At 48.2% G+C, this 19527-nt stretch overlaps 2 protein-coding genes across 2 annotated transcripts in view; one reads left to right on the top strand and one right to left on the bottom strand.

Annotated features, from left to right (window-relative positions):
* Glp2r (glucagon like peptide 2 receptor) overlaps positions 1 to 4661 on the top strand; it is a 55028-nt gene extending 50367 nt beyond the window's left edge. The window contains exons 12-13 of the mRNA XM_057776791.1: positions 2119 to 2160; positions 4332 to 4661. Of these exons, the coding sequence (XP_057632774.1) occupies positions 2119 to 2160; positions 4332 to 4661 (372 nt within the window). The remainder of the gene's footprint in view (positions 1 to 2118; positions 2161 to 4331) is intronic.
* Positions 4662 to 11233: 6572 nt separating this feature from the next.
* Positions 11234 to 18838, bottom strand: Rcvrn (recoverin). The gene is made up of 3 exons (XM_057776892.1): positions 18458 to 18838; positions 14453 to 14564; positions 11234 to 11349 (listed from the first exon to the last, which is right to left on the bottom strand). The coding sequence occupies exons 1-3, from the start codon at positions 18836 to 18838 to the stop codon at positions 11234 to 11236; spliced, it is 609 nt and encodes a 202-aa protein (XP_057632875.1).
* Positions 18839 to 19527: the final 689 nt, after the last annotated feature.

Here is a 19527-nt window from a genome sequence, read left to right as displayed (position 1 = left end):
ATTTTCCAGGTGCCGGGGATCTAGCAGTGAATTCTATATGTGGATGCCGCTCTCACTGTGTGTGATACAGAGAAGAGCTGGCAGTAGCCAAGGGCGATAACTCCAGTCCTTAGTACATTGGACAGCCCGCAAAAAACTCCTTGTGGTGATTTTGAGCTGAGATCTGAATTTTAAGAAGCCAAATTTAGTAGATTTGTGGAGAGAGAGAGCATCCTAGGAAGCAGAGAGTGTGAGGGGGCTCGAGGAATAAGTGAGCCGTGGTATACCTGAGTGGTATAAACACCCGTGTTTAGGCCCCAGCCATATTGAATGGCACTGACCCCCGTTGCAATTAGGTTTTGTAGAGAGATTGTATATGACATCAGAGGCTTGGTAATTCCTTGAAAATGTTGCGACTGCTGCCTGATTCACCCTTTCTGGAAAAATCGGGTGAGCCAAGCACCAATCAGGACAGTGACCTGAGATCCGCTGCCTTCAAGCTAAGTGAATCTGAACAGAAGCAGAGATTCTGAACACAAACACCTTTGCCTAGGACACATTCTTCAAGACCCTTCAAACATTAATTGATACATAACCATTATTACGTGAAGAGGGAATCACTGTTTTTATGACTGTGATCATGTTTTACTGTGCAATCAACAACTTCCCAAGGTGTGGACCAATTTTTAAGCTAACAGTATGAGAACTGAGGAGATGGCTAAGGGTGCTGGCTGCCCTTGCAGACGGCTTGAGTTTGGTTCCCAACACCCATAGCACATGGCTCAGAACTCCTGTAACTCCAGCTCTAGGGGATCCAACACCCTCTTCTGACCTTTGCAGGTACCCAAATATATGTTAAAATACACACACACACACACGCATGCACACATGTGCACGCACACATACACACAATTTAAAAATCTTTAAAAAATAATAATTTGAAGGAATAATCTACAACAGTATAGCCAGAACCACCAGAATAAGCTCACTAGTCATGTAAGCTCCAGCCTTTCAATCCATACGTTAAGTGCCTGCTGTGCATTGTTTGGTGACAGAAACAGTACGGATTTGTTTTCATGTGCCACGCCCTTTGGATGAGGGTCTGGCAGTCTTTCACGGGACATTCTGGCTCAGGGTCATCAAGGTTGCTGGCCTGTAGTGGCTGAGAGAAAGTGGGGCATGAGATGAAGTCAGGTACAGAGGCCTGAAGCTCAGCTCACCACACACCTTCCACGCTTAGGGGAGTTTATTTTGTGCTAAGTGAGATGAGAAATGACCAGAGGGAAATAACCTGTCATTTCAAAGGAAATGGCTTGACAAGAGCAAAGGGTGTTTATTAAGGCACAGAAATGAACATTTCAGGACCAGGCATAACTGGTTGCGGGTCCACAAACAATCCGCGAGCAATCTGTCTCCACCGTCACTGGTCTCTGCTGTTGGATTCATGCCCAGGAAGGCTCGCTCTCCCCGTCATGGGAAGATACCAACAATATCTCTGAGCTTACACTGTCCATATTTATAGTTATTATGACTGACATGGGGAAGCGAACTCAATCTCCTCTCCTTTCTAGTAGAAAGAGCTCTAATTGACTTTGATTGTGTCGCAGAGTCTGGGCCAATTATTATGGTGACGGCCATCCTAAAACACGAGAATCTTATGACTGACAACTATGCCATAAGCTTAGAGAAATGAGGCAGGGGAAAGAATACAAGTTGGCAGCACTTAGGAGGCAGACACAGGCAGATCTCTGTGAGTTCAAGGTCAGCCAGGACTGCGTAGTGAGACCCCGCGTCAAAGAAAGAGAGGAGAAGGAAAAAATGAGCTAGTCAGTAACACCATGGAAAAGCAGAAATGGGGCTGTGGCCTTCCCTGTATTTGTACCATTGTGTGAATGACCCAGGGTCTCAGGAGGTCAATTACCACAGACTTAAGGGCACCCACAAGCACCCAGGAGGCGACCTTTGTGCATAGTGGGTATTGGGGTAAGAAGAGACATCCATCAACATGGCTGACACCAGTCTGTATAAGCATCACATTAGTAGAATACTCCTTCCGGGGGATTGTAGAGCATTGCTGGTGACTCTCAGACACATCTTCTACCAAGTAGGACTTCACACCACATTTTCCTTCTGTTCCAGGGTTTTCTGGTGGCCTTGCAGTATGGCTTTGCCAATGGAGAGGTATGTTTCCCACACTACCATCCCAGCTTCTGGTGAGGTGGGGCTGTAATTCTATACTCCCTGGGGGTTTCCATTTGTGTGATTGCACACCTGTCCCTGGCATGTGTTGGTACAAATTTTTGTTGTGAGCATCCATTAGAGAGAATAGGAGGCAGCTTAGACGTAGTGGTGTGCAAAGTTCGGAACTCAGCCCCTCGGTCTGTTGGGGACATGGAAGGGTTAAAATGTGATGGCTGAGACAAGCTTGGATTGCAGGGTCTAAAAAAATCCACACCTAAACATTGACTGAGCACTTAGAAGATTTGTGGCTTAGTCTTCAATTTTCTCATCTGTTAAATATGAATAACAGCTGGCCCTGCTCCGTGGCGCCCTGGGCATACTCAGCACAAGGTAAACACTGAACATCTGGGAGCGATGCTTTTCTTATGTTTATTGTGCTCTGTTTCCTGTGTGCTAGTCAGCTATCTGTTACTGTGACAAACACTCAAGACAATCAACTTACAAGGAAGGAAGGGTTTATTTGGCTCATGGATTCAGAGGTTTCAGTCAATGGTTGTTTGCCTGGCCTCCTTACCTTTAGGCCTGTGGTGAGACCGTTCATAGTGATGGGACCACATAGTGGAATGAGATACTCATCTTATGGATGAGGGAGGGAAGGAAGAGAAGGAGGGAGTGAAGAGGAAGGAGAAAGGGGGAGAGAGAGAGCGCGTGCTGAGAGAAAGCTCACATTCTAAGCCCCTCCCCAGTGACCTAACTTCCTTCCTTCCCTTAGGCCTCACATCTTAAGTTTCTACCATCTCCCAATAGGGCCAAGGGCTGGAGACTAAGCCTTCAATGCAGGAGTCTTATCCAAACTATCACACCTGGGGAGAGGCTTAAAGGGGCGAGAAGCAGAGGCCAGGACCAGTCGTTTGCAGCTCCCTTTCATCCTTTCCACTCTCTCTTCCAGTAGAATGTAACTGTCTCAGCGGCAAACCCCGCTTCTACTTTGCCCGCTGCTGTTTCTGTGTCTCCACATGGGAGCCCCATCAGGCAGGGTCCAGCTGAAAAGCCACTATGCAAAGCCCCCACCTGAACACTGTTACCTCAAACTTCCCGTGTCCCATCAAAAGGCAGAAAGGAAAACAATCGTGGAAGATTTTAAACTGGCTTTCTGTGAGTCCAGAGCCAGGCAGTGTTCCATTCTGCGAAATTAAACATTCCAATAAGCAGGGCAGAAGAGGGTTGTTTTAATGATAGGAAAAGAATAAGGGAAGCAGAAATTAAGAACAAAATTGATTGTTTCAAAATGATTTTTTTTCATGTAAGATGGTGTTCTGGTTAGGTTTCTGTTGCTATGATGAAACACCATGATCAAAAAGCAAGCTGGGGAGGAAAGGGTTTGTTTGGCTTCCACTTCCCCAGAAAATCAAGACAGGAACTCAAACAGGGAAGGAATCTGGAGGCAGAAACTGATGCAGAGGCCATGGAGGGATGCTGCTTACTGGCTTGCTCCCCATGGGTTTCTTGGCCTGCTTTCTTACAGAACCCAGGACCGCCAGCCCAGGGATGCAGGCACCTACAATGGTCTCTAGGCTCTTCCCTGTCAATCATTAATTAAGAAAATGCTCTATAAGCTGGCTTATAGCCTGATCTTATGGAGTCATTTCCTTAAATTGAAGTTCCAGATGAGTTTAACTTGTGTCAAGTTGATATAAAACTATCCAGCACAGATAGCCACATGCATTTATGTAAAGAAGTACCCAACGAACATGAGATTACAACAGGTAAACCTTTTTGTAGACAGGTTAAGGTAGAGGAACCTTTGTTACTATACCAGACAAAACTGACCTTTTGGGCAAATATGGCTGGTAACTCTTTTAGTTTATTTTTGTAGAATAGAAACTTAGCATAGGTGGCTCCATTTTGATTTTCAGCACAGGAACTTAGAGCTGGACCATGACCTTCTATAGGGCTCATTACCAGCCTTTACCACATTCTCTAGGGCTTCTGCCTCATAGTATCATCGGCATCTGTGCCTGCGTGTCTTTCTTGTCTTTGTTCTGCTCCACTTGTGAAAGCCAAAGGCAGCCCCGAGGTAGCCCCCAGTAGCCTTGTAACCAATACCTGCTGAATGGACATGCGATCAGAGACACCAAGATAATTCACCCCACCTTTGTCTCACCCGGCAGGTGAAGGCCGAACTGTGGAAGTTCTGGGGCCGCTTCTTGCTAGCTCGCCGCCACTGTGGCTGCAGAGCCTGTGTCCTGGGGAAGAACTTCCGGTTCCTGGGGCAATGTCCCAAGAAGCTGTCAGAGGGAGATAGTGCTGAGACGCTTCGGAAGCTGCAGTCCTCAACCTGCAGCTCACACTTGGCCTCTGAGACCCTGGGGGAGCTGGGGGCTAAGCCTGTGCCGGGCCGTAGAGCTTGGCCCCGGGGAAGCAGCCTGTCTGAGAGCAGTGAGGGGGACTTCACCCTGGCCAATACCATGGAGGAGATTCTGGAAGAGAGTGAGATGTAAGGCAGGGTCCATAGCCCCAGCTCTGCAACTGGGGACTCCTGAGAGACCCGGATGTTGCTGAGCTGGGGATCTTCCTCCTGCCCACTATGCCCATTCTGATGTGAAGTCTCTCCTGGGTCATCAAGCTCTGTATAAATGAGTGTAATGCCCACAGCTCTTCCTGTCCTGGTCACCCTACTGGCTCTCCTGCCAGGTGTATTTCCCAGAATGTCCACTGGTCTCTGTGGCCTTGCCCTAAACTCAAGTGAATGGAGCCTGCCATGAAGAGAAATTTCTTATTAAATAGGGTGAAGCTAGTGTCTCCTTCCCCCTCGTGCAACATGGATGGCTGCCTCCTGGGTGTAGGGTGCACTGGGACCCCACAAAAAAGTTTAAAGTGACAAGTCCTGGGATCATGGCTAACACTCTGAGAGAATAAGTCTGAGATGATGACTAAGAATTGGAAGCGTTTGCCAAGCATCTGAGGAAATTCTAGAAGGTTCGCCCTTGGCAAACCCTGGGCAGGATGGATGGAGTAGCTAATTAAGCACTTGCTACTCACTGGGGACATACCGCACTCCTCAGACTGGGTGTGACCCCGTGTTGTCCCCGAGGCCTCTCTCCTCCCTGTGTCGCTTCTCTTCCTCACCTGTCAAACCTCGCCCCCTTTCTCCATCTCAAGTTCCATTGGGATTAACAGAAGATTGAATGTCACAGTACTGCATGCTAGTGTCTGTCCTTGTTGCTGGGGTCAAATACCTAAGAAGTACGGATTTAAGGGAGGAAGTGCTATATGGGCTCCTGGTTTGAGAGTGTGGTCCATCAAGATGAGGAAGGCACGGTGGGAAGAGGGGTTCTCATGGAGCTGCAGAATCATGAGGTGGCTTGTGAGGTGGCTGGCCACTGTCTTGTCAGCATGCTGGTTGCTTCTGTCAACATGACACAAACCTAGACATCTCCGGGAAGAGTGACTCTTAACTGAGGACTTCCTCCATCATAATTGTTCCAGAGGCGGATCTGTAGGAGCATTTTCTTGATTAATGACTGATGTGGGAGAGCCCAACCCACTGTTGGTGGTGCCGCCCCTAGGTCCTGGGTTGTAGAAGAAAGCAGGGTGAGTGAGCCATGAGGAGCAAGCCAGTTAGCTTCGCTCCTCTGTAGTTCCCGCCTCTGGACTTCACTTAATGCAGTGCACCAAATAAACCCTTTCCTTCACAACCTGTTTTTGGTCATGATGTTGAACATGGCAAAATAAAGCATATTAGGACAGAAACTGGTACTGGAGAGAGGGCTACTGCTGTGGCAGACCTGACCCATGTTGTTTGGAAGAGGACGGTAGACGTGTCAGGCACTTCAGGCTGGAAAAGCCATCGAGCCCTCAAAGGGTGATGGGTGTTACTGTGAGAGTCAGACAGTTGGAGTGTTGAGGGAAGCACAGTCGATGAAGGCCTGGCTTCTGAATTTTCTTCCAGGGTTGTCTGAGCTGTTTTGAATTGAGCCTGTAGTTTCTGGTCAGCTGAGGCGGAAAAATCCACTTAGTAAGAGAACGGCATCATTGAGGCAAAGTCTTCCAGGAGGTGTTCCTTGGATCAGAAGCTGTGGTCTGGCAGGAAGATGACCAGGCTGTACACCATGCTGGCAACAAAACTGGGCAAACCAGAAGTCAGGCACCGTGAAAGAGGGATGCTGGTGTTCTCGCTTCTCGGCTGTCTTATTCAGCTGGGGGGACGGTGCTTCCCATGTTCAGGCTCTCCCCTCCTCAGTGAAGCCTCTCTGGAGATGTCCTAAGGCACAGTGAAAAGTGTGTCTCCAAGGCGATCCTAAGTCCAGGCAGCTGGCAGTGGAGATCCATCATCACTCTGTCCTTCCTTTGGCCTCCACTGCCGGGAGCCTTCTGAATGTCATCATTGGTTCTGTCCTCTTCTTCCCGGTTCCTCCTACCCTTCTGAACTCAGCTTCTACCAGCCCACTTGTTCTATCCCTCAGGGATAGGAATGCCCTTCTTGGTTCACCATTGATCAATCCCCTGACAGTCAGGCTCCCTGCTGCAGGAGGCTGATCCGCTTCTTTCCTGACTCAAGTCCCGTGGACAAGAATTCTTCATCCCAGACAGGTGCTAAAAGTCAGGTGAGCAAAAAGGACTCTGGCTGGGTGTGGACTTGCTGAGGATTCTCAAGAATCCCTGGGCCCTACACCGGTCAGACTTATTGGACCTTCATGCCAATGGGAAGTCAGCTGCATTCGAACTGACCCACGGAGGAGGGTCAGATAGCCAAGGTCAGGCTCAGTTACAGAAGCCATAAGACAAGAGCTTGCAGGATGACTGAGGGAGGAACTGATTGTAAACATTGTGCAGATAGCAAGGAGTGCTGCTTTTTAGTGGGCAAAGTGTGTGTTCCATGGTGAGGTATGTTGCCTGGGTGGGATATGTGTCCATGGTGAGGTATGTTGCCTAGGCCAGGTATGTGTTCATGGTGAGGTATGTGTCCATGGTGGAGTATGTTCCCTGGGTGGGATATGTGTCCGTGGCGGGGTATGTTGCCTGGGTGGGGTATGTGTCCATGATGGGGTATGCTGCCCTAGACAGGAACTTGATACTTCTCAAGCAGGGCTGTCGGGCTCAGCAAATGAAACTCATGATATTCCATTATACGTGATCTTCAGAAGGTATTCATGAATAATCCCCCTTATATAATAGACTGAAATTCGAGTCTAATTGTGCATCGTGTCTCACCTGGCCACTCTCTTTATTACAAGGAGATGTGAAGACAAAGCCAGGACTAGGTGAGCCACCCAAGGCAGCTGGTTGCCAGGACAAGAGTTGAACCACTTAAGGTGGTGAGTTGCCTATGAAAATCACAGTGATAAAATAAATTGTAACTTGATGCAATATTTAAAAGCATCAAACCCACTAACTATAGTCCGTAGGGTCACTTGTAAAGATAAAGTTTGTTGGCACCAGGGCAGGGGTGAAAGTGCAGAAGATAAAGCCCCAGGATGCCATCATAGGTTCTAACCAAGACCTCGTCTACAATGTTGATAACGTGTTCATTTTATCAATAATTTTGGTGTTGATTGGTTGCATTAAAATATTATTTATCTTGACTTGGAGCTTTTTTGGTGTCCCCTTACCTTTTATGTTATCTCCAGCCCTGGTTTGCAAGGCGGGAACAGAAGCAAAGACATTAAGCAAGTGCATAACAAAGCAAGGGTTTTTGGTATCTAGATTTCCAGAATTCATATTCAAATACATATCCTATTTCTTTTCTTTTTCTTTTCCGCAAATGCCCTTCCTTTCCCTGCCATTGGACAGGCAGCTCCAAGAATTCTGGGGGCATCTTCCTTTCCTAGCATGTACCCAGCCCAGGGCTGATGGAAAAGTGGCTCCAGACACACTGGCTGAGAGAGGGTTAAAGTGCCCCTGGGGAGCATCAAGTGTTGCCTAGAGCAGGCTGTCTGAGATCTTTGCAGGAATATGGAGACCCTTTGTCCTAAAGCATCTGTACTCATCTCCTCTCCACCTCCCTCTGCAAACAGGGCCACTGCTTCCTCTTTGTGCTGCTGATTAAAACAAGTTCATTTAAGTTGGTTCTCCTGCTGTCTCTTCTTTGTTTCTCATTGACCTGGAACTCTCCCACCTGCCTGGGGAACCTCTTGAACTGTTACTGAGAAGTGGGGAGGAAAGGTGTGGTCCGTTGTTTCAGAGGGGCTGGAAGCAGAGGTCAGCTATCAAAGGGGGAAGGCCAGTGTCTCCATTTTTCCAAATCAGCCTTAAATGACTCAGTGTTGCTTTCGGGTCTGCTTGCTGCTCACAGTCCTTCTGACACTGGGTAACAAAACTGGGCCTTGTACATGTCAAGCAAATTCTGTACCTCTGGGCTCCATTCTCAAATTGTGCCACCCCTCTCCCCAATTAAAAAAATTTTTTTTTGAAACAGAGTCTTGCTATGTAGCCAAGACTGGCCTAAAACTCAATATGTAGTCATAGTGGCCTCGAACTTACAATCCTTCTGCCTCAGCCTCCCAAGTGCTGGGATTACAGCCACGTGCTATCATTACCTGCATGAAAACCTTTTCAATAGAACCATGGCTGAATCTGATTCCATATATTCGAATGGGATATCCAATATTTAGAATCAGGAATATAGGCATGTCTGGATCTGATTGCAGACATTCTGATTGAATACCACAAGTCTGGAAGCAGGAACCCAGCCATCTACTTCCATTGATAGAAGCATGACTCACGGGTGCCAAAAGTTGGAACAGCTGTCTATCATCCCCTGGTTCCACCCCCTGGTAGTATCTAAACCTGATGAGAGAAGCAAAGCTATCTAAACCTCCAGAAGAGCTGCGTCTCATGACAAGTGCCATTTCCACCCTGGAGACATTCTAACAAAGTCAGTCTGCAGAATACTTCACAGCACATCAGGAGCCCTGCATCCATGCCTACAGTGGGAAATCTGGTGCCTGGGGGCAGCAAGGGCTCCAGGAGAGGAGACTTAATCAAGGAAGGGATGGAAAGAAGGCTGGAGGGAATCCCTAAATGAGCGTGGACTAGGCTATGCCCTGTTCTCCTCCCTGCACTGGCTCCCAGCTGGACCACCATTTCTATACCAGAGAAACATCTTAATTAAACAGGTGTTCTGCCAATAACTCCCTCATGCCTGAATTGCTCAGAAGATGCTGTGTGTTGTGACTCTGTTCTACCACAGATGATAAACCCTTCCAGGATTCAGGATCCTGTCATGTATGGGACAAAAACTTCCAGAGGAATCCTGGTGTCATCAGATGGGCGCTAATATAAATCCTAAGTCCTATTCCCATCCCCTGGCCTCGGTGTTTTCATCTGTATTGCAGATTGGTAATGCTTCCATCCCTAAAATAATAACTATAAAGAGCCTCACACTGGGCCCGACTCACAGAGAACATTCAGGAACTCATTATCTTGTTCTCTCTCTCCTAAGAGCAGTGACCCTGGGTTGATGATCAGGACATCACTATGGCCAAATCTTGGTAGCTGGAAAGGATCACCCCAAACACCAGCAAAGGGAGACACCCCAGTTTCGGGAGGCTGTGTTCAAGTCGGTGAAGTGTCAGAGCAAGAATCCATATAGTTCCCTGACTTCATGGAACTTGAGGCTAGAGAAATAATAAGCTTTCTACACAATGAGTCTTGTGGTCTTAGGGAACCCACACGAGGCATTCTTAGACATTCCCAGCCTTGGATCTTTAAGGAAGTCATGCATACTAATACATGGCCCTGGCTTAGTCTCTTCTTCTCAGCCAACTGACCTTGGGCAAGCTGCTTCTATGACTTTATGACTTCTATTTCCTTGTGTCCGACACGATGGCCTTGCAGGGGGGCGGCATCCATGACTCATTCTTCACACTATTCACCCAACCAACCAGGCTGCTCTTCATCCCCTGAAGTCAGTACCACTCTGAGTTTTCTGTCTCAGTAGATGGCACTGCTACTTAGCCAGCCACAGGCCCATTGCCGTCTTTGCTCCTCTCATGTGTCAGTCGTAGGATGCTACCCTCCGAAGCTGTCCTTTTGTCCCTCCTCCACTCCAGGTTCATAACCCTGGCCACCACTGACCCCTCTTAGTCCCTAGTCTTGCCCATGGATTATATCCACCCAGCTAGGAGCTTGCTCATAAAATAGACATTTAATACTTTTGCTGGCATAGTGGCCAAGGCTGCAGGGGACCTTTTAGGATCCCAGTTCTCTAGAAACAGAGACTCCCTTTCCTGCATCCATGACTCTGTTTGAGGGGTAAGCTTTCCCCCTCCCTCCTATCTCCCTCTATAGTCTGCCGTGGATAAGTCTGAACGTATCACTTCACTGGAATAGCTTCTCTGGTCATTACTGATAAGTCAGCCCCTCTGTGTTATGTATTCCTTTAGTGCTCTTCATGTCACCATGGCAACCTTGTCCTGGCATCAAGCTCCATCAGCCTGGTGGAGAGGCTCATGCATGTAATGCTAGCTCATAGAAGGCTTAAGCAGGTGGATTGTCCTGAGTTCAAGACCAGCTTAGGTTCCAGGGTGGGGCTTCATTTTGAAAAACCTAACCAAAAGAAACAAGATCCAACATCTTCCCTCTGGACCGTTGGCTCTCAGGAGAGTGCAAGTCAGGGCTTTGTTCACCTCCTTCAGTACCCTAGTGGCCTAGAGTTGCAATCACATCAACCCCTCAAGCTGCCAGGGAGCATTTCCTTTTCCAGGTGGAGAATGACCAGCCAGCGGTGTGCCCAGTTGTTTTGCATTTATTGGAACCTGCTTACCCAGCAATCCCCAAAGGAGCTTAAGCAGGGCTGACATTTGGAACTCCTATGACCTAAGCCTGGGATTATCACAAGGCTACCTGAGCAGGGGAAGGAGACAGGTAGGGTGTGAAGGGAGGGTCACCAAAGATAAAAGGGAGCTGTGTCCTGCTAAGGATCTTCAGTTGGCAAGGAGGGGTTTGGTTCCCCACCTCTCCAGGCCCAGGGTGTGTGTGTGTGGGCGTGCACATGCTCATGCTGACATATGAGCATGCTCACACTGTGGGTGTTTTTGTGAGCGATGGCGGAGGAGATGAGCAGTTCCCATCACTGATTCTTTTCCTTTATCCTCTCCTTCACTTTTTGCGGTTCGAACTGGATCAGTCGTAGAATTTCCTTATTGGCCAGGGTGCCCTCGATGAATTCCTTCTCTGTAAGTCTGTCTGCATGGTAGAGAAGTAGCAATCAGTACCAGCTGTCTCAAGCCGCAAAAGGTGAGACCCAGCCTTCACACCTAGTAAAACTGTGTGAAAATACGGAATGCTCAGCACTCCCAGGGACCCCCGCTACCCTCCCAGATATCACCCCTCCTCCAAGGCTCTTGAACCCCCTCCTCAAATCAGCCGAAGACAACCAAATACTGGCATCATAGAGGGGTCCCAGAGCCTATTCCTTTACTCTGTTCCTTCCACTTGGGCAGAGCTCTTGCCTTGCTGGTTATAACACATTCACATCATCAATAATTATAAATACTTCTTTTCATAAGTTTTCAAAATTTCCCTACAGCTCGAGCCTAAAGTTCTAGGGGCAATTCTAGGAGACTGAGATAGGCAGGCCAAAGTCTCAGTGCGGGACTGTGCCCTCAAGGGAATGCTGAGTGAGAGGTCAGGGGACAGTGGTATGCCAAGGATAGCCTGGCTTGCAGAAAAGTCTCTTGTGTGCCCATAATACCCAGACAACCTTGTGACTGCCTCCCCTGCTTGTAGTTCCTCATCCCTCAATCTGTTCTACCTCATTTGAGATGAGAATGGAGAGAGAGCCTTTGCCTCCAGTTAGCCTGGCTTCCGTGTGTGCATGCATGTGTATGTCTGTGCAATGCATGTGTGGGTGCATGTATGTGTGCACATGCACATGTGTGTGTGTGCTCCGTCCAGTCAAATGCATGTTATTGCACCCTTCCTCTGTGTGCTTCATGTTACTGTTCTTGGGGTTACAAGCATCTCAGAGAGTGGGGTGTAGCAAAAAAGAATGAGACAAAGCTCATTCTTAGGGGGTCTTGCATGAAGAAATTCCCATGTAGAAAGAAGTCTAGGATGAGACAGATTCTTCCTGTTCGTGGTCCTCAGCACAGTGGATTTGACTTTATTGGCTTACACTCATGGCCTCTGGACATCCTTAGTTCTTGTTGGGGTTGGGTTCCAGGGTACTTCTCTGCCTACGTCTTGGTGGTGAAATTTGGACTTCAAAGGTCTAACTGCCTGACCAGCCTCACTTCAAGCTCGAAAGTCCCACCTCTGGAGCCTGCTGCTACCTTAACAATGCTGTCTTCAGAGGAGGCATGTTACACACACACACACACACACACACACACACACACACCAGCAGGAGTAACAGCCAGCCTTCTAACACCAGCCTCTCCTGTGGGGCAGTTTTCAGATTAACAAAAATCGGAGAGGACCCCTGACACTTGGATAGACCCAGAGGGGAGGAAGGGGATTCATAACTTAAGTGTTACAGGAAGTCATCTAACACAGCCAGAATCCATGCAAGCCAAGTGCTCAGGGAACAAGTGCCAATGGGACTGGGTGCGAGATGGAGCCAGGGGAGTGCCCAGGCCCAACATTTAAGGAGTTATTCACTTCAGGGGGATCCAAGGACGAGGCTGCCACTTGACAGTGAGCACCACTATGAATTGTGCACTCCACTGAGAGCCTGCTTGCCTCAGCCTGGCTCCCACCGTCTTCCCGTTATGACGCCATTTGTCTGTAGAGTAGGGATGGATTGTTTCCACCTTTGCTTTCTATCCTCAGGAGATGCTGCTGGTACTGGTAGGAGTGTGCCCAGGGGACACACAAGGGTCTAGCTCTGGCCACTCTGATGTGCTTGAACCATGCTTTATGGAGACCCTTCAGGCTTTAAACAACACAGATGCTGACATTTCTTTTTTTTTTTTTTTTTTTTTTTGGTTTTTTTTGAGACAGGGTCCTGGAACTAACTCTTGTAGACCAGGCTGGTCTCGAACTCACAGAGATCCGCCTGCCTCTGCCTCCCGAGTGCTGGGATTAAAGGCGTGCGCCACCACCGCCCGGCGTGACATTTCTTAAAAAATAAAATAGTTATCTGAAATGGGAGCAATAAGCTCCATATTTCCCTAGGGAAAATGCAAGAACTAAAAGAACTCTTCAGGGTTGTTTACCAGTTCCTCTCTCTCAGTTGGGGATACCATCCACTGCGCTCAAGTTCACTATCCTAACACTGTGTGGCTATGAGCCTGTAGGCCTTGTCAGTCAGTCTATCTCTGTCTGTCTGTCTGTCTGTCTGTCTGTCTGTCTCTCCTTCTGTATGGGTGTGTGTGTGTGTGTGTGTGATGATACCAGTTCTTGTATCTTGTACTATAGCCTTCCCATAACAGTTGTGTGTGCCATAGACCAACAGCTCCAGCTGCCATACTCTGGAATTCATTCCTCTTTCAAAACTCCCAAGGTTGCTTCCAGCCAGCCACTAAGCAGAGCAGAGACGCCAAGAGCGAGTGAGGACCCCCACTGACTTTGCCAGCTCTGTCTTAGAGTGCCACAGCCTAGGCCTTTCTTACCTGTCCTTCATCCCCGTTCTTTATCCCTGTACTGATTCCCCGGTTGGGGCCAGGTCTTCATGACATGGGCTTTTCCAGTCCCCAGGTTCCTCCCCACTTTCCCTTGGTGGCTGTTTTCTCAATAAATTCCTGACTATGTAATTGAATCTAACCCTCTCGTGGGGTTTTGGGGTCACGGAAACTAACTTCCTAATTAGTCCTGAGTCTCTGCTGGGTGAGGTGCTCTCACTGTGCAGGGAACATTCGGACAGCAAGCAGCCTGAAGAGAGAAAAGGCTGCCTTTCCCTTAATTTCCTGTTTTGTACACATGACCACCGAGCCCGCACACTTTACATTAACTTTACATTATAGACTGCCAAAACTGACACCCCAGTACTCATGAAGCTGAAGCAGGAGGACCACTAGTTTGCTGCCAGCCTGGGATACAGAGTGTTTTCCTTCCTTTCCCCACACCCCAAGCAGTGAGTGAGTTTTGTGGGTAATAGGGATATGTTGGTCCCCGCCCCCACCTGCCATCACCAGCATCAGCTGGAGAGTGGGAGCAGACCTAACCACAGCAGATGCTTCTGGTCAACCACTATCCATGACTCTGAAGACAGTTTAGATAGTTTGGTGACAAGAAGCATTCCCCACTCCTGCCTGGGCACTATGACTCAGAAGCGGGAATCCTGCTGGGGTCTCCAGGAGACAGTAGGCACTGTAAAGGCAGAGATAACAAAGACAAAGGAATTCACCATCATCTTTCTTTCCAAAGAATGCCCAGATCTTCTCAGCCCGCTTTTCTGGGGTGTTCTCATCATCTGGAAGGTGTTTCACGTCCTCAGGTTTGATCATTTTGAAAATAGCCTGTAGCAGACCAAGAAAAGGATCTCATCACCAGGAGCGGTAAGGGATTGGTGGTCCTGAGAAATCCGTGTCTCACTTCACACAGAAATGTCTACCAGAGATGGATTGAAGACTTAACTTTCTAGTCCAAATTATATAATTCCTAAAGGGCGCTAAGCTTTGTGACATTGGTTGTGATAATAATTTATGAATTATTGGTATTATATTAAAACTTAAGAAGCTTCTACAAGCTAAAGAGACAACAAAATAAGATAATCTTGGGGTAGGAGAAAATATTTACAAACCTTTGATAAGGATTACTTTAATATGGGATTAGTATAGACATATATGAAGAACACCTACAACTCAATACTAAAACAGTAAGAGTCACTGAGAGTGGTGGCACACACATTTAATCCTAGTGCTTGGGAGAAAGAGGCCAGCTCCGTCTACACAGGGAGCTCCAGCCTGGCCAGGACTACAGAGTGAGGTTCTGTCTCCAACAGACAAACAAATAAAAACAAGACCAACAACACATAAAAGCAAACAAAACAAAAAATAACTGAATTAAACACAGACATTTCCTTTAAAAAAAATAATGATAGGAATGGCTAAAAGGTATGTGAAGAGGTGATCAACTCCATTAATTATTAGGTAAATGGAAATTAAAACCATCCTTCCATGTGTTGGGACCGCCACTCTGGCAAAAGCTTGCCTCGATTGTGTCTCTTGTCAGTTGGGGCTGGGAACATGGTTCAGTGGTACAGCTCTAGCATGCAGGCGGCCCAGGGTTCATCCTGATCATGCAAGAATAAACACTGCCACCTCAAACACAAAGACAAGGGGCAGGTGTGGAGAGGATGTGTAGCAAAGGAAGCCCCGGTCGTTATTAGGGTCACCATATCGTGATTTTCTTGATACCCCCAAAGCCTGCAGCATCAGGTGCCCTCCAAGCCCAGAGGCTTACAGTCCTGGTGCCTACCAAAGCCCCACAGGTTCTACTGCCTCATAATGCCTGGGGGCAGTGCCCAGGCATAGCCAGCACCTTGAGACCTTTGTAAGGGCAGAGACCATGGAGGAAAAGCTGCTTTTATGCACCCTTTACATTTTCTGAGTAGGCGCCATAGTCTTATTCAGAAAAAAAAAAAAGGAAAGAAATAGAAATTTCCCAACAATAATCCCACCACAGCAGCCCCAAGGTTGGAATTTGGGTGCCACTAGCACAGACCCTGCCTCCCACAGGCTTGAGAGAATCAAAGGTGTCTTCTGGGTCTGCGAGGTGTCCCAGTTCTCTAGCTGGACTGGCTCATGACCATACAAGCTAACATCTGTCGAACACTTACATCCTTTTCCATAACATTTTTAGATTAGTTCTCAAGAGAACCTTGCAGGGAGGACATTGTTGGTCCCATTTTCCAGGCAACGAACAAACCTTGAAACATCAAACTTGCCCCAAGTGACCCACAACAGCAGAGATTCTAACACAGGCAACTTGGTTCCAGAACCTACATTCTGGAGTCTACCTGAGTTTGCTTATCCGTTTCTGAAGATTATAGGCTAGACTGGGGAGCGGGGAAGGGAGGTGCGAACAAGACATGCAGAGGTTTGCTCCAGGACATAGAGATCCCCTTAGGAGTAGCTCAGGGAGGAATCTAGAGGAAGGCTGGGTGTTGGCCCTTAGCCCCTTCTCTCTCCTATTGAGGACAAAGCCAGAAGTGCTCCTGATCAGAGAAGTAGACAAGGCAGTCTCTATCCTTCCGAGACCAGGTTTCCAGGAGTCTACTGGCTCAGCAGCTCCAGGCTCAGCCAAGTATAAAGCGGACAGCCTAGATCCTCAGGTGTGAGGCTGGCTCAGACTGCGGGCAGATACATCGACCCGAGGACCCGGGCAGCTGCCGTCTATGACCAAAGCCCCTGCCTCCCTGGAGATTCAAGGACACTACAGAAGGGTAGCAATGCCTGTGAAATTAGCCTGAGCTTTAGGAATGTTAACATCCATATGAATGCCCTTGTTCACTGGTGCTAAGACAAGAAGGAAGCTAACCCTGGTAGTTCAGGGAACGGGCTTTATAGGTAGCACACACATCTCTCAGAAATAAACTGGAGTACAGATGACTCCCAGAATTCCTCTCTCCTGATCTACCTGCACTATGTCCAGGCATGGTGGCTAAACACTGGCTGTGACTGGCTGTCTGAGCCACCTCTCCTCCAGCGTTGGACTGGTTGGTGGTGGGATGGGAGGGAGTCGAGTCTTCAGGGTTCTGAGAAAGGCCATAGAAGGCATCAAAGCCTCATCCTGGACCCGGGGAGGTTATATGCCTTTCCCACGCTCGCATAATGAGTTGGTGTCAGAGCTGGCACAAGAACTCATCATTTCTGACTTCCAGACCATGCTCTCACAATGACCTTGTGAGCCTCGGTTTCTCCTCCCCACCTCGTTTCCCTGCTCCTCTTCTTCCTCTCCTTCTAGAAGAGCATCAACCTAGCACCTTTAAGTGGCTTTGAATTGGTCCCCATCCTGTGCCACCCAGGGACCCCAAAACTAACCCAGAGGAGGTTGCTCTGCATGCTTTGCCCCACGGACAGTGAGAGCACCACTTGTTACCCCTATTTCAGAGATGACCCAGTCTGCCCCGAGCTGCAGGCTTTGCTGTTATGTCTGTGGTTTGTCCTAATAAGGGAGGGGGAGAATTCTGCAAGTGAAAGCATGATTACAAACGCACCAAACACTGCACAAAATATGAAGAATATTGTTCCTTCTAACAGGAATGGAATTTGAGAAATACAGCAAGTGACAGGGACAGAAGGGGTTAGGAGGACAATCAGAAGTCAAAGAAAGAACGTAAGTGGTGTAATATAGAGAAAATTGAAGTTCTCTGATGTCTACATTTATAGGAATGTTTGACTGAATGACCTTATGACATTTCCATAGGGTGAATTTTTAATTAGTTCTTAGCATGTTTTTAAGTCGATGTGGTCACATCTGTCACATCCCAGCTACAGTGGGGACTGAGGCAAGAAGGCTGAGAACCCAAGGACAGCTGAACGGCAAAAGGGAGACTTCCACACACACACAAAAAAGCTTCTGAAAAATTTGTGATGATATAGAAAATATTCACGATGAAAGAATAACAAAAAAAGTGTGGGAGAAATCGCATGTAAATATGTTAGGAATCTAGAGTTGTCTTAAAGCAGATAAAACCCTAAAAAGTCGTGTAGCAATGAACTGACAGTTAGTACATCGGTGATAGATTTTAGTCTGCAAGATTGCTTTTGCATCATTTCTAAATTTCACAGACTGCTTATATAGTAGACAAAAATAGAGTATCTTTGTGAGACACCAAAAAAAAAAATTACTCAGAACAAATTGTAGGCAGAAGGGAGAGGAGACAGAGGGGGTGGGAACCTTGTGGATCCCTGCGGAGGTCCACCACACCAGGATTAGGAAGAGAACCAATCAGGACCTAGAGTCCATGTCCACACTGTGGTCAACGCTTTGTAATTGAAACATATATGTTTCTACTTTACTGTTGTAAAACCTGATAAGAAAAAAAAAACCTGAAGACTTAATGGGAAAAAGGGAAAACGTGTGAGAGCAGAAAGGAGGAAGAGAAAAGAGGGAGAGGGGAGGAGAAGGGAGAGGAGGAGGGAGGGTGCATGAGGGAAGAAGGAAGGAAGGAAGAAGGGAAAATTTACACTGTATTGATTAGGAAACATCAGGATTGTTCTTGGGGAAGCAGATGATGCTATGGGGGTGCCCTCTATTTCTCTCAGTACTTTGGAGACCCTTTCTTTCCCCACTCTCCTGGCCCCTGGCCCGGCCCCCACTCCACTGGGCTACACAGCATCTGTGTCCTCCACCCTGTGGCCTCCTCCCCATCCCACACAGGCAGCAGGGACGGAGACACACTGACCATGACGATCTCCAACACCTCGTTCTTGCTGATGGCACCATTGCCATCGACGTCGTAGAGTGAGAAGGCCCACTCGAGCTTCTGCGTGGGCTTGCCTGCCGTGGTCATGTGCAGGGCGATCACGTACTCCTTGAAGTCCAGCGTACCGTCGCTGTTGGCATCGAAGCTGCGGAACACGTGCTGCGCGTAGGCCTTGGGGTCGGAGTCCGGGAAGAACTTGGAATAGATGCTTTCAAACTCCTGCCTGGTGATGCGGCCACTCGGACACTCCTTCAGGAAGGACTGGTACCAGGCGCTCAGCTCCTCCTCAGTGAACTTGGTGTTCAATTGCAACTCCTCCAGGATCTCCTTGGACAGAGCCCCGCTCTTGCTGTTCCCCATGGTGAGGGAGAGTGGGCTCTGTGAGGGCGGGAGGGACAAGTGAGGCCTCCTGGCTAGTGGGGCTGCTAGTGTGCAGCTGTGGGGTGGAGACCCAGGTGCTGATGGATTAGGGGGGATTTGCAGACGGTTCCTCCCAGTCCTTGGAGCGAGGAGGGGCACAGAACCCTCCAGAGATTAAAATAAAGAGCTGAGAGTAGTCGCTCAACTCCTCTGTGCCTGCTGAGAAGAAAGGACCGAGGGGAACCCTTGAAGCAAGCATCCTCCTGCACTCAAGTTCTGTTTGAGTTCACCACCCCAGGGGCACCCATAGGACCTTATAACACAAGGGGTTAGGGGCTCAGGGTTTGAGGCAGCTAGGTTTAATTCCCAGCTCTGCCCCTTAGCCTAGGGCACACTCTTAACCTCTGTCTGCATGGGATGCCTTTCTAATCCTTCCCTCAGCCACTTATTCAGCAAAACCTTTTATCCAGCACTCTACCATGGTACCCTCCCCCAAGTCCATTGGTAAACCCCAAACTGTCTGCCAGAATGGAAGCTCCCAGAAAGGCAAGGGAAGGACTGTGTTCCTATCGATTGTTTTCCCCATTGCCAGAACAGTGACAGAATAGCTCAAACTGACGGGCAGAAGAGCTGAACACACACACACACACACACACACACACACACACACACCCTCCAGACTCACCATG

This window comes from Chionomys nivalis, chromosome 7 (genome assembly GCF_950005125.1).
Source record: "Chionomys nivalis chromosome 7, mChiNiv1.1, whole genome shotgun sequence".
In the NCBI taxonomy this organism is placed as follows: domain Eukaryota; kingdom Metazoa; phylum Chordata; class Mammalia; order Rodentia; family Cricetidae; genus Chionomys; species Chionomys nivalis.
This window is presented reverse-complemented; position numbering and strand designations above follow the sequence as displayed.

What these genes read in the sequence shown, in the direction of transcription:
- Rcvrn (XM_057776892.1), bottom strand. Translation starts at nt 18,838, where the DNA reads ATGGGGAACAGCAAGAGCGGGGCTCTGTCCAAGGAGATCCTGGAGGAG. An exon ending in AGGTGTTGGAGATCGTCATG is followed by an intron (nt 14,565 to 18,457) that starts GTCAGTGTGTCT and finishes GGTCTGCTACAG; the next exon opens with GCTATTTTCAAAATGATCAA. An exon ending in CTTTGGAAAGAAAGATGATG is followed by an intron (nt 11,350 to 14,452) that starts GTGAATTCCTTT and finishes TCTACCATGCAG; the next exon opens with ACAGACTTACAGAGAAGGAA.